The sequence below is a fragment of the Hydractinia symbiolongicarpus genome, chromosome 8 (genome assembly GCF_029227915.1).
Source record: "Hydractinia symbiolongicarpus strain clone_291-10 chromosome 8, HSymV2.1, whole genome shotgun sequence".
NCBI lineage: Eukaryota > Metazoa > Cnidaria > Hydrozoa > Anthoathecata > Hydractiniidae > Hydractinia > Hydractinia symbiolongicarpus.
Genome location: NC_079882.1, coordinates 4,579,250 through 4,591,379, shown reverse-complemented (window position 1 = coordinate 4,591,379; position 12,130 = coordinate 4,579,250). Strand labels below are relative to the sequence as shown.

The 12,130-nt window shown below is 35.2% G+C and overlaps 1 protein-coding gene across 1 annotated transcript; it reads left to right on the top strand.

Moving 5' to 3' along the window:
- Positions 1-1,473: 1,473 nt before the first annotated feature.
- Positions 1,474-11,390, top strand: LOC130654778 (uncharacterized). Its single transcript, XM_057457401.1, has 12 exons — positions 1,474-1,813; positions 2,022-2,120; positions 4,054-4,152; positions 4,439-4,537; positions 5,247-5,321; positions 5,494-5,515; positions 5,588-5,647; positions 5,750-5,851; positions 5,985-6,176; positions 6,273-7,310; positions 10,148-10,467; positions 10,958-11,390. The coding sequence occupies exons 1-12, from the start codon at positions 1,679-1,681 to the stop codon at positions 11,006-11,008; spliced, it is 2,292 nt and encodes a 763-aa protein (XP_057313384.1). The 5' UTR covers positions 1,474-1,678; the 3' UTR covers positions 11,009-11,390.
- The last annotated feature ends 740 nt before the right edge of the window (positions 11,391-12,130 follow it).

Below are 12,130 nucleotides of genomic sequence, written 5' to 3'. Positions count from 1 at the left end.
AAAACACATTTAATTTAAACACAGGAAAAAAACACGGCATTTAATTAACGTTTTTAAAAAAATTTAATTTAACCACAAGTGGTTATAAACTGTTTTTAATGATACAGTTGAAGCTGTCGATGTAAAACGATTGATTTTTGGAATACAGTTTTTAATAGTTATTTAACTATTAAAAACTGTATTCCAAAAGCATAGCCTTAAGCGGCAACATTAGCTACGCTGTAGAAAATCAACTTTTATAATTCCTTCGTTAATTTTTTTATTTTACGCGAGTAAAGAGCGTAATTAGCGTGTGTGATGAATCGCACGCCTAAATAGCTGTTGCACGTGTGTGCGCACGTGCACGTGCGATCGCACGCGTCTCATGGAATTCCCTGCCATCAGCTACATTTTAACAACACTTATGCAAACAAATGTTTTTTACCGCACATGGGTTTCGTTTTTAAAGTTGCTTAATTAACACTTGTGGCATAAAGAAAATCCAATAAATTCGGACCTGCTATGGTTTCCAATTGCTTTGTCAAATGAAGAAATTATCTACAATTAAATCCACGATAAAATGTCTGTTCCGCCTGTAAGTCCAGTTATGCAGACTTAATTCATCCGTGCTCCGTCGGCGTTCACCTCCGCATTAGTTAAGGACCGCAAGGCTGGATTTCTTGTGTAAGACCTGGTTACCAATGACGAAGGGGCCAGGCCACAGAGATTTAGGTCTACGTAGTTCTTTTAACTAAGTCAGGAGTCGGTGAATTAGCTAGGATGTTCAGGTTGGCTATGAATAGGCTTGCTCGTGGATTAAAAAGACCAGGACTATTCAATAATTCTAAGACAAAACGTCTTCGACCATGACGAAAATCTATCGGACGTTTTGTCCGACAAAATGTGGCAGAAATTTTGTTTGACGAGTCTCCAAAAATTATTTCAAGGCCATCGCTACAAAATGGATTTTAAGGTTGATTTTAAAAACTCTATTTTTCAGGCGTGCGATTAATCACACGCCTGAAACGATTTAGGAGTGTGCAAGGCGCACGCCTCTCCTCTCCTGAAAGAGACTGACTAAAGGGTTGTTAAGACTAATGAAGCTTCAAAAATTAACATTTTCAAAATTGCTGACACTTCACTCTCTCGTGTCGGCAAATTATTGCCGAGGTATTGCTGCTGCAAACGACTATGTCGTCGGCAATTTACTGCCGATGGGTTTGTGGGCTAATTTCGAGGACTGCAGGCGGAACAGACACACATAATTATGCACGCACAAGCGACCGACGTTTATTACCAGAAGCATATTTTTTCATATTCACTTGTGACTTTACAAATAATAATAATAATACAAACTTAAAAAGAATTTGTTTGGTAGATAAAGACAAAACGAAATAGATGCCAAACAAGGTTGATTTAAAGAGACAGATTTGAATTACCTTGTTATCTTTTGATTTTAATTTTTAAAGTTATATTAGGGATGATGTATAGCTACAAGTCCTTTAAAGTATGTGTTTTGTGAGGTCAGACATAATGTTGTTGTTTTTTTATTTAAGGTTTAGTTATTTATGTAAAAGGCTTTTGATTAGCTATTTGTACACCTGACAATATCAACGTTTTTCAAAGTTTTACCAGCTAAAGTAATTTATTTGTGTGTTTATATTTTTATGTTTTTTTACATATATACAAAGATAATGCAATGTCATATGGAACTTCCAACAGTACTAAAATTGTGAGTGACCTGGGTAAACGTTTGCTGGAAGCAGCACGCCTTGGTGATACAGATGAAGTTAATAATTTAATGTGCAATGGTGCTCCATTAACTACAGATTGGGTAGGTGCATAATAATAAAAATAGTCTTGTCATTAACGTCAATATAATCAGCGTATTATTGCTGAAACAACAAAAGTGGACAAAATAGTTGGTGATGTTTTTGTGCAATTTAAAAGCCCTTTATCAGCACAGCACTCCCAATATCAAAATCTTAGTTTCAGACAGATATTGTTTATTTCTCACATGTATTATTGCTGTTTTTTTTTAGCTAGGAACAACTCCTCTACATCTAGCTGCCATTTATGGACATGCAAGTACCGCTGAGATATTGATAAAATCTGGTATCAGCCGGGATGGCAGGACAAAGGTACCTATGCTTTTTCTGCAGTATGTTGAAGTGCTGTAAGTTATTTTTTGACTACTTAAAGTGTACTACCAGGGTGTCCAATTTAGAAATCAGTCATTCCTATATTGTATGCTAAGGAGAAAATAGTATCCTTTTAACCACTTATCAAAACTTCTTTACATACTTCACACAACAACAACTTTATGGGCATTTATTATTGATGTTACATGTAATTGAACATTAATCAGCCATATTATCCATGTACGTAGCAGTATACATAATTTGTCTATCGTTGAAATACATGCAAACTTCGTGTTACTGAAAAGTCTTACATAATTACGCCCCAACCTGACAATTTATATATAAAAGATCTACCTTTTTTTTCAGATACTGTCATAAGGTGTATAAAAAGCCCCCAATTAAGCTTATACCCTGCCTTTTCCATTGCGCAATTCTAACTATGATACCTATCTTAAGAAAAAATAGCTAGTGTAATTTACCTAATTTATGTACACAAATAAATATCACGTAATATGAAAAATAAACTTAAGAAACATCTTTTTTAATTTCCATTGTGCTAGGCATGTCTCTTAAGTGATCTTTCTTGTATTACTTTAATTTTAAAGTTTGTTTGCTCCTGCGTGTAATTATTTGAAATTTGAAATATGGCGCACTCATTTGTTTTTATTCATCGCACTATGATTGGTTATTAAATTTTACTTAATTTTCTAAAAGACATAAATAAATATGGCACAGTCTGGAAAACAAATTTTTAATATTTTTTATCTCTCTCACCATCCTCCTAATTGTAATCAACTTTAAAGCTGAAATTAAATATTTAACTTTGGAAACTTTCTAGTTGAAATCAAAATTTAATCCCTAGCAATTGTTTTATGACCTCAAAATGGATTCTGAGTGTACTACCGTTGCTAAATTAATTCGACTATTCTAGTCAAATTAATTTATCCATTAAGAAATACGAAAATGTTAAAATAGCTCCTTGAATAGAGTTACTTGCTTTAGAAGATAAATAACTCATGAAACGTACTCTCTCTCTTTGCCAACTGAGTTACCAAGAGAAGTGAACATAACACTTTATTTATTTTCTCAATATTTTATCTACATTTGTCAGTGAAAAAATGTTCTTTCCCTTGTTTATACATTTGTAAGTAAAGAGACAACTGTTGTAAATTTGTTTTATGACTTTCAGCCAGACCAGACGGATATTATTGTAGAACATTTATTCCTAAGGACCCCCCTTATACAACTTATACATCCAATGGATATTACAAGTTGCAATTTTACAGCTTCCATAACAGTTCTATTTTGTAATTCAATAACACAAAATTGCTAAGCCATCATGTCATCTCTCGCATAGTTGTACCATCTTTCCAATCACCTTGACCACAGAGTTCACAGTTTATCTTCGAATGTTGTAAAATTTGAGAAATTAAATCACATTTCTAGTTTGTTTATCAACTTTTTTTTTATCTGACAATACACTTTGGAATTTAATCGTATTGCAACCCCTTTGCAGCCGTTTTTAATTTATTTTCATAAATCAGTAGACAAGCTTCAAAAGGCGATTTTCAAGTCCTTCCGCACAAATGTTTCTCTTCTCAAACATGTTATTTGTTGATACACCAACATACAAGATATTTACAAAATATGTTTAACTGCTGAAATAAGCACAATGAATCGACATCAAATTACTAGTCTTTCCTGCACGCCGTTTGTTAGAAGAAAGTCACTTTGAACATATTTTGAACAGATAGACTCAGAAGAGCGAGACTAGCTTGTGATTCAATTGTTTTTTAAAACAATACAAAATTTAAATAGATATCAACAGCTACGAAATACGATGCTTCTCCTTCTGTTTATCTCTCCTGCTAGCTATTACCAATACGCTTCTTGTACATTTACTTTCAAAGCCATCCTTACCTTGAATTTTTAGGTTGACAAGGCTCCACTTCACTTTGCTTGCCAACATGGTCACTTTGAGATTGTTAAAATGTTGGTAAACGAAGGTGCCCACGTAAATGCTGCTGATATGGTTTGTGCTTTTCTCTCGTATTTTCCTGTTGTTTTTAAATATCTGCCTATATTTCAAAATAAGAGGAGGTGGTTTTTGTTTTAAATGTTCAAATTAAGCACCAGTAAACAGAAGTTTTTTGCAAGCAAGCAATTGAGAGATGTTGTTTAAAATAGTCAATGCTTAAAATCAAAGCATTATCTAGTTAGTAACTTGTTTCTTGTGAAGTTATTTCAAAGCTATATAAAAATAAAGTTTTGTGGGATTTCAATAGAACCTCTATAATCATATGCTTAATTAATTTCAGTTGAAGATGACACCTTTGCACTGGGCTGTAGAAGCTAACAGTTTTGATATTTGTCTGCTCTTGTTAAAGGCTGGTGTTAGGACAGACATGAAAAACAAGGTTAGGAATATATTGAATATTATTACTGCGTTGAAAGTTTATAAATTGATGCTGTCTCTACACGGCGTGCCTTGAAAACCTTGGAAAAATTGAGAACGAGAGTATTTCGGTTGAACCATGAAAAGTTCAAAACGACCTTGAGAAATTTGCCTCCTAGTATTTACCATAATACTTTTTTACATAGTAATTCTGTTTATTTTTACGCTTATTTTAACTTTTACTGGTTACTTGCTTCCTTCACACTCTTGAAGAATTTTACTGGGAATTTCAGTTTCAGCTTTTCTCCTAGGTTTAAACTTCTCTTTCCTCCCAATGTCAATGTTAAAAACGGAATATGCTTAGCTAATACTAAAGGAAATGCTAAAAAAGTCGAAAATAAATTTCAAACAGTTATGCTTCATGAAAAAAGTATATCACTGAAACCTTTGCAGGATTTACCAACCACAACACAATCTACATCGTTTTTCCAAAACAATGTATTTACAATTTTGAGAATTATGTCCCATCATTAGATTTCCACTATAAAAACAAATAAATTACAATTTAAAAAACAGTCTAAAAAGAGAAGCAAAATTATTACTTTTGTGATTACAAATATACGTAGCTAGTACAAAATTTCTAGGTACTTCTACATCAATCAAACTAAGAAGACGAGAGAGTTTTGTGAGGAATTGCATGAATTGTTAAAATTGTTTCTTGTTATTTTCAGTTTCATAAAACAGCATTGGCGATAGCACAAGAAAAATGTTACCAAGCCATAGTAGAACTTCTCAGTGATGAAAAGGTTTTTGAATACTTTTCTTTTGTGAAACTTTTATGTTGTCGCTTCATGTGAAGTCTAGGCTATTGACACTTTGTAAGGCTAAGTGGAGTAAAAATAATTTATTGAAGTTTACATTTGTTATTTTTTATTGACACGCTACATATGTTTTGCTAAATATTCTTTGTACTTTTAGTTCAAAGTATTACAGGAAATAGGTAGGAACTTAATTAATCCTTACCTTTTTTAAATAATTTCTTTGTTTTTAAACGTATCGTTGATAATTTTAGATGTACTGCATCAAAAGGTATTACGCGAAAGAAATATATCATCAATAAAGATTAATAGATGTAAGTTAGCTTAAAGTTGATGAGAGAAAGAAGCCTATAGCAAATAGCTTAACTGGCTGATCTAAACGTAAATAATAATTCCACTCGACTCGACACATTTAGCTGAAAAATTCGCCAACACGAACATCATGGTGAAGAAACCCAAAACAAGAAGGTTTCCAATGGTTGCAGGAACTTGGACCGGCGGAGAAGCACGAACACAAGGTAATTCCACAACACTTCGTGCACTTAAAAGTTTTTGTACACTGCATACCATGCCATACCGTATTACTTGTGTTTTGATTTTTACCGTTATGGATTAATGTGGGTGTTTAATGCAATGGTGTTATCACTTTAGAACGTTTGGAAATCAATGAACGAAAAAAGTTGGGAATATTTAAAAGAAGGCAATTCCATCGAGATGATATAGCCGCATCGCTTCTTCGAAATCTTCACCCCGCATGTACGACAACAATGAGCGAGAACATTGAAGCAGATGATGCGCCCGCGGCGCTAAATACTTCAAAACATGAGGCGGGCATCAACGAAGGTATGACTTATTACCTTTTTTACTGCTTTATGCCTAAGGGAGTTGCGGATGGAAGTAAACATCCAAACGATGATCTAAAATATTTTATTTACATAGGAAATCCACTTCAGAAGCTTGAACAAACCGTTCGTCAATCAACATTTCTTGCAAAAACCGTTTCTGAATCTGCTTCGTCAACGCCTATTTCAACCATTACCCCTTCACTTCTCGCGTCACAAGCGGTTTCATTTCCTCATACAGCACTACAATATTCATTGCACCCTCCTCCAGAGTTAATGCAGCTTGGTTTAAATCAGACAAAATTTCCCCTTCATCATAATGAAATTCCAGTAATATCGTCTCTCGCTCTAAGTACACTCCCTTCAAACATAAAAGCTATACCTTTGAATATTACGGCAGACGAACTGAAGAAGGAAAGATCTGTTAGTCACCAAATGCAACCACCCGTTTTGCCGGTGCCGATTGTTGCATCTGCTTCGAAGCAAACCACATCGCCAAATGGTATAAATGTCAGTCCTGTTAAAAATGACATTGAGATAGTAAGTACGGATGGATCAAGAAGCAACAGGTCAAGTCCTATAACTTCCTCTGATTGTCGATCGCCTATTCAAGAAGCGGAACAACAAACAGTTACTGTTAACATCCCTGTGAGTGTGCTTGATCAGATCATCGGTGGCAATATCACATTGCATGCGTTAAATAACACTCCAAATGATTGTGATACCTCTGTTAAATCCTTAGCTGGTATCGACACTGAAATGGGTACCATACCTCTGATTCCTGTGTCTGGAGAGGGCGGCTTGAAGCTTATACCTGTAAAAATCGAAGGAAGCACTACTACAAATAAGTTTACGTCAGTTTATTCTGTTGCAGACGATACCCTCGGTAATGATAAATCTCTTTTACGTGGTTCGACTTATCAACCTTTAATGTCCCCCCAATACCTGTCACCTCACCAACTAATGGTGCCAGCTCGACAAACAAGCTTGATGTCTACAATGGCAAACCAATTTCCCATGGTTACACCTAGTATCAGCATGCTTGCAGCTCATCATGGTGGCTTTGACGTAGCAAATGCTTTACTTGCTGGAAAACAAAGTTCGATTACAGTACCTGGACCAATGAGTATCCAAGGTAAGAAAATGATTTTAGATTTTGGAGAGTATCCAAGGTGACGAATAATGTTTTTAGATTTTGGACCAATGAGTATCCAAGGTGAGGAAATGTTTTTAGATTTCCGACCAATGAGTATCCAAGGTGAGGAAATGTTTTTTTAGATTTTCGACCAATGAGTATTTAAGGTTAGGAAAGGTTTTATGTTTTTTGACCAATGAGTACCGTATTTCCTCTAAAGAACGCCGCCCTCTAAAGAACGCCGCCCTCCAAAGAACGCCGCACTTCTATATGAAAATTTGTAATAAACGCCGCCCTCTAAAGAACGCCGCCCTCCAAAGAACGCCGCACCTTAGATGCGGCGTTTATTAGAAAAAACCCATTTTAATAGGGAAAGTAAAGGTTGGTATTTATATCAATTTGATCTGTTTTCTTTCACAAAATTCTTCTACATCTAATGACAAATACGAATATTTAGTTTTACGCTTTAACAGTTCACCGTGAAGAATTTTAGCATAACTTTTGCTAGATGTAAAACAAATGAACTTTGCAGGTACACTCAAACCAATCTCTCGTTTTCGTTTCCCAGTAACTGTCGCATTTACATGATTATCTCCAATTTCAATAAAAAACGATATCAGCTTTGACAACTCTATTGGCAAATGTCCCACTAAGGTTTCGTTGCCGTCCATGAGTTTGTACGTTCCAATTGCATTCTTGTCCAGTTCTTGAGCCTCTACTCTCTTGTCTTCTTTGCAAACCAAAGATTCTCCTATAATGGGTGTCCATATATTTTTATAAACATGATGTCCGCGAATATTTGTAGAGAATTTAATGATGAAATACATTTCAAATGTTTTAGGAATCACTCGAGCCATGTTCTTCTCAAATCTCTGACTTCCACGTGTAGCTATCATATATTTCGTATGAGCGTGCAATCAACGATTGATAAAAATAGAACTTTTTCTTATAGAGAAAAAATTCTATTCAAAATCATTTTCCGCGCTTTTGATCTCGTCGAAAATAACACTCCCTTGGATTGTTAATAGTGTTTAAAGAAAAAGTTGACACCAGTAAACAATACTACAAGATAATTGCTCCCAATCTGTATATATCAACCTTACACACTTTTATGTTTGTAAGTGAAAGTTCATTAGAAAAATGTCGCACAACGAGGAGAAGCAGTTAATATCCCATAAAGGGGAAAAAAGAAGAAGCTTTGCCTTTGAATTTAAGACAACAGTTGTTGATCACGCAATTAGTACATCAAATCGCGAAGCAGGAAGAAAGTACGGTGTCGATGAAAAAAGAGTAAGAGAATGGAGAGCTAATGTGGAGAAGTTGAAACAAGGAGCAGCGAAAAGATTCAAACTAGAAGGAGGAGGTTGCAAAATCAAGAATCTTGATTTAGAAGAAGATTTGCTCGAATGGATACATGATAGGAGAGCTAATTCTTTGCGTGTTTCGAGAAAACTGATAATGAGAAAAGCAAAAGCAATGCACGATGAAAAAGCTGGAGAGGACACTGTTGCAAAAAATAGTTTCCAGGCTAGTCGAGGTTGGTTGGAAAAGTTCATGAAACGAAATTGTCTTTCATTACGTCGTAGAACGACAACAGTTCAAAAGGATCCAGCGTATCTTGTGGACAGGTTGGTGCAGTATGTAGTACATGTCCGCCGAATGTCAAAGAAATACCAATTCAACGCCGGTTCGATTCTTGCAATGGACGAGACTGCTGTTTGGGCGGATATGACAGCACCTACAACGGTGTCACAGCGTGGCGAACGAGAAATTATGCTTAAATCGACTGGTCATGAAAAGGTCAGAATTTCTGTATGCTTGACAGCAAAGGCAGACGGAAGTAAATTTAAACCATTTATTGTTTTTGGTGGTGCAAAACGCGAATGCAAAGAACTAAATACTGAATTCAAAAATAAATGCGTAGTTGTGTCCTCAAAAAATGCATGGATGAACGAGGAACTCACCTTACACTATGTGCAAACAGTTTTAGGAAAGTTTTCCTTTAATCGACGCTTCTTAGCTTGGGATTCATTTGAATGCCACATGATGGATTCCGTGAAACAAGAATTGTCAAAAGGCAGAATTGAGAATGTCATAATTCCCGGTGGCTGCACTAAATATATACAGGCACCAGATGTCTCATGGAATAAACCATTTAAGAGTCGGATGATCGATCTTTATAACGAATGGATGGTTGAAGGTGTTCAACAGTTCACAAAAGGAGGAAACCAGAAACCTCTATCGCGACGAAAGCTAGTGCAATGGGTTTTAGACGCATGGAATGGCTTGAGCACGGAAATGATTATCAAATCTTTCAAGTCGTGTGGTTTAAATTTAGCTCTTGATGGATCAGAGGATGGACAAATCCATTGTTTTAAAGAAGGATCGTCCTGTTCATCTGGTGCTACCTTAATGAAAAAAGCAACTGAGGCATTGGAAGAAGACCAATCTTCTGACAACCCATTTGAAATTTACGATTGTGATGTAAATGAAAGCTATGAGTCCTTTCATGTTATCGACGAAGACTCGGACGGAGATAGCGACATTGACATTGACATTGTTTAATAGACTTTTCATAGTTTAATTCTTTTGTTATCTATATTTAATCTTAAAGAAAATACTTAACGTCAACTTCTGCTTTTTGTCTCACTCATGGTTTTGTAATAAACGCCGCCCTCCAAAGAACGCCGCCCTCTAAAGAACGCCGCACCTAAAAATTGCATTTTGTAAAGAACGCCGCGGCGTTCTTTAGAGGAAATACGGTATCCAAGGCGAGGAAAATTTTTAGAAATTTAAAAGTTGTATTGCTCTTTTGCTATAAGTTATGTTCTTTTTAGCACCATCTCCAACACCGATGTTAATCCCCACAGGTGTGTACATGCAGCCAGGTCATCCAGCATTTTTACAAATACCAGGCCAACCTACCCTACTACAGCCTGCTTTAAATCAAGGTTTTGTACATTCTGGACTGATACCGCCACATATTTTCCAAGGACAGGGTCATCAACCCATTTTTTCCTCTTCTTTACAACCTACACTGATGCATCGACCTGGACAACCTGTTTTAATGCATCCACCCACCTATCCAGCTTTGATGCAACCGCACGTACCACAGTATCTGTACTTTGAGCATCCATCCAGCGTCCCCACAGCTCCGGTAGGTACCAACAAACATTTGACAGTGTATATTTTAATGCGCGCCATAAACTTCTTTCAAATCATAATCAGCAAAGGCGTTACTCTTTAACTTACTCTTATGCACACAAGCATGAAGCATAAACTGACAAATTGTGATGTGATGTCGTCCTCACACGAAGAGATTTCTTATTTTCCAGGTTACAAATAAATTTGCGGTGGAAAAAGATGTGCTTAAAAAATAATAAATTTAGAGGAAACATGGCTGTTTTTTGGGATTGCTCTTGTTTTGGCGAAAACCTATAAAAAGCAACGTGATTACACTCAGCTTGTACACCCAACACTCAAACAATAATGCTATTTTGGAATAATAAAGAAATAAAATCAAGCTAGAAATGAGAGATCGATCTTCGATCAAAAATCTTCTTTTAGTTTAAAAATGTTACTTGAGCCGTTGTTTTTAAGTAGACTTTCTTTATGATTGTTTTGTTACGTTTTCTATTTTTTTTTAGACTCAGATAATCTCGCAAGATACAACGAAAGAAAAGTATTCTTCATCTTGATATAATTCCTTATTATAGTCACAACGTCAGGTGGTACTGACAACCTTGTTTCCAGTGCTCAGTTTTGTTTTGTTTTATAGCCTCATCTCGAAGAAGTAAAACTATTTTGGTATATGAATATTTATTTCCAGATATAACTATTTAATATATGTTATTACCAAATTCTTTATCGTGAATTACACGGTACCTTAACGACACCTGTATGTGTGAAAAACGCAATTGAGAAAAGGTGACTATAGTTTTTTCGGCAACAAATTCTTTTCTTTTTTTTCCGAAAATATATAGGTGGAAAATAATTTGCATTGGTATTTTGGTATTTTGAGTTTGAGAATTGGTATTTTGAGAGGAAAATTGGTTAACTTTTGTTTTGAATTATGCAAAACGTTTTGTAAGCCATGAAAGCGCATGAGGTGTTCAAAGCAAGAAATATTTTAAACGCGTACTGTTTTAGAAACTTCAGGTTCACTTAAAACTTTGATACTCTTCTCCTCTCGAATCATGCTTAACCCTGGTGTGAGAAATTTTCAAGCCTTCTCATTTTAAAATTGTTTTTAAATTAAACTTAAGAAGCAAGATATTAAAAATTCTTTGTATATTTTACAGCTTTTTTATAGTATATTTTATAGAGACTTTTATGAAAAATTTTTATTGTTAATATATTTTGTAAAGGATATTACATATTTTCCTTTTTAACTTTCACTTGTTCGCTTTAAAGGATAAAACTCGGGACATTTTTTTTTTTTTTTTGAATGCGTGTTATTGTCGAAACACGAGCATGGAAACCGTTTCTACTTTGCATTATACAGTCCAGAAAAAATGTCGACACAGAAAAGTAGAAAACTCTAGTTTCCAACAGAGGTTAAATTTTTCTTGCAAAAAAACAAGCGGCGTTAATAAAAGGGATCCTAGTTAGCTGTAGAACCTCACCCAGCATGAATCAAAATTGATTCGATATTGCTGCAGTTTTTTGCATTTTTAGTATGTTTTATACATTTGCAACAAAATTTATCCATGGCACAAATAATATCAAAAAATGGTTTTCCTCTATCGCAGCAGTTTGCGAAAGCGATTGTGAAAACAGCCCTGTTCAAATCGCCACTTTAACCAGCGGGACACGAAGCA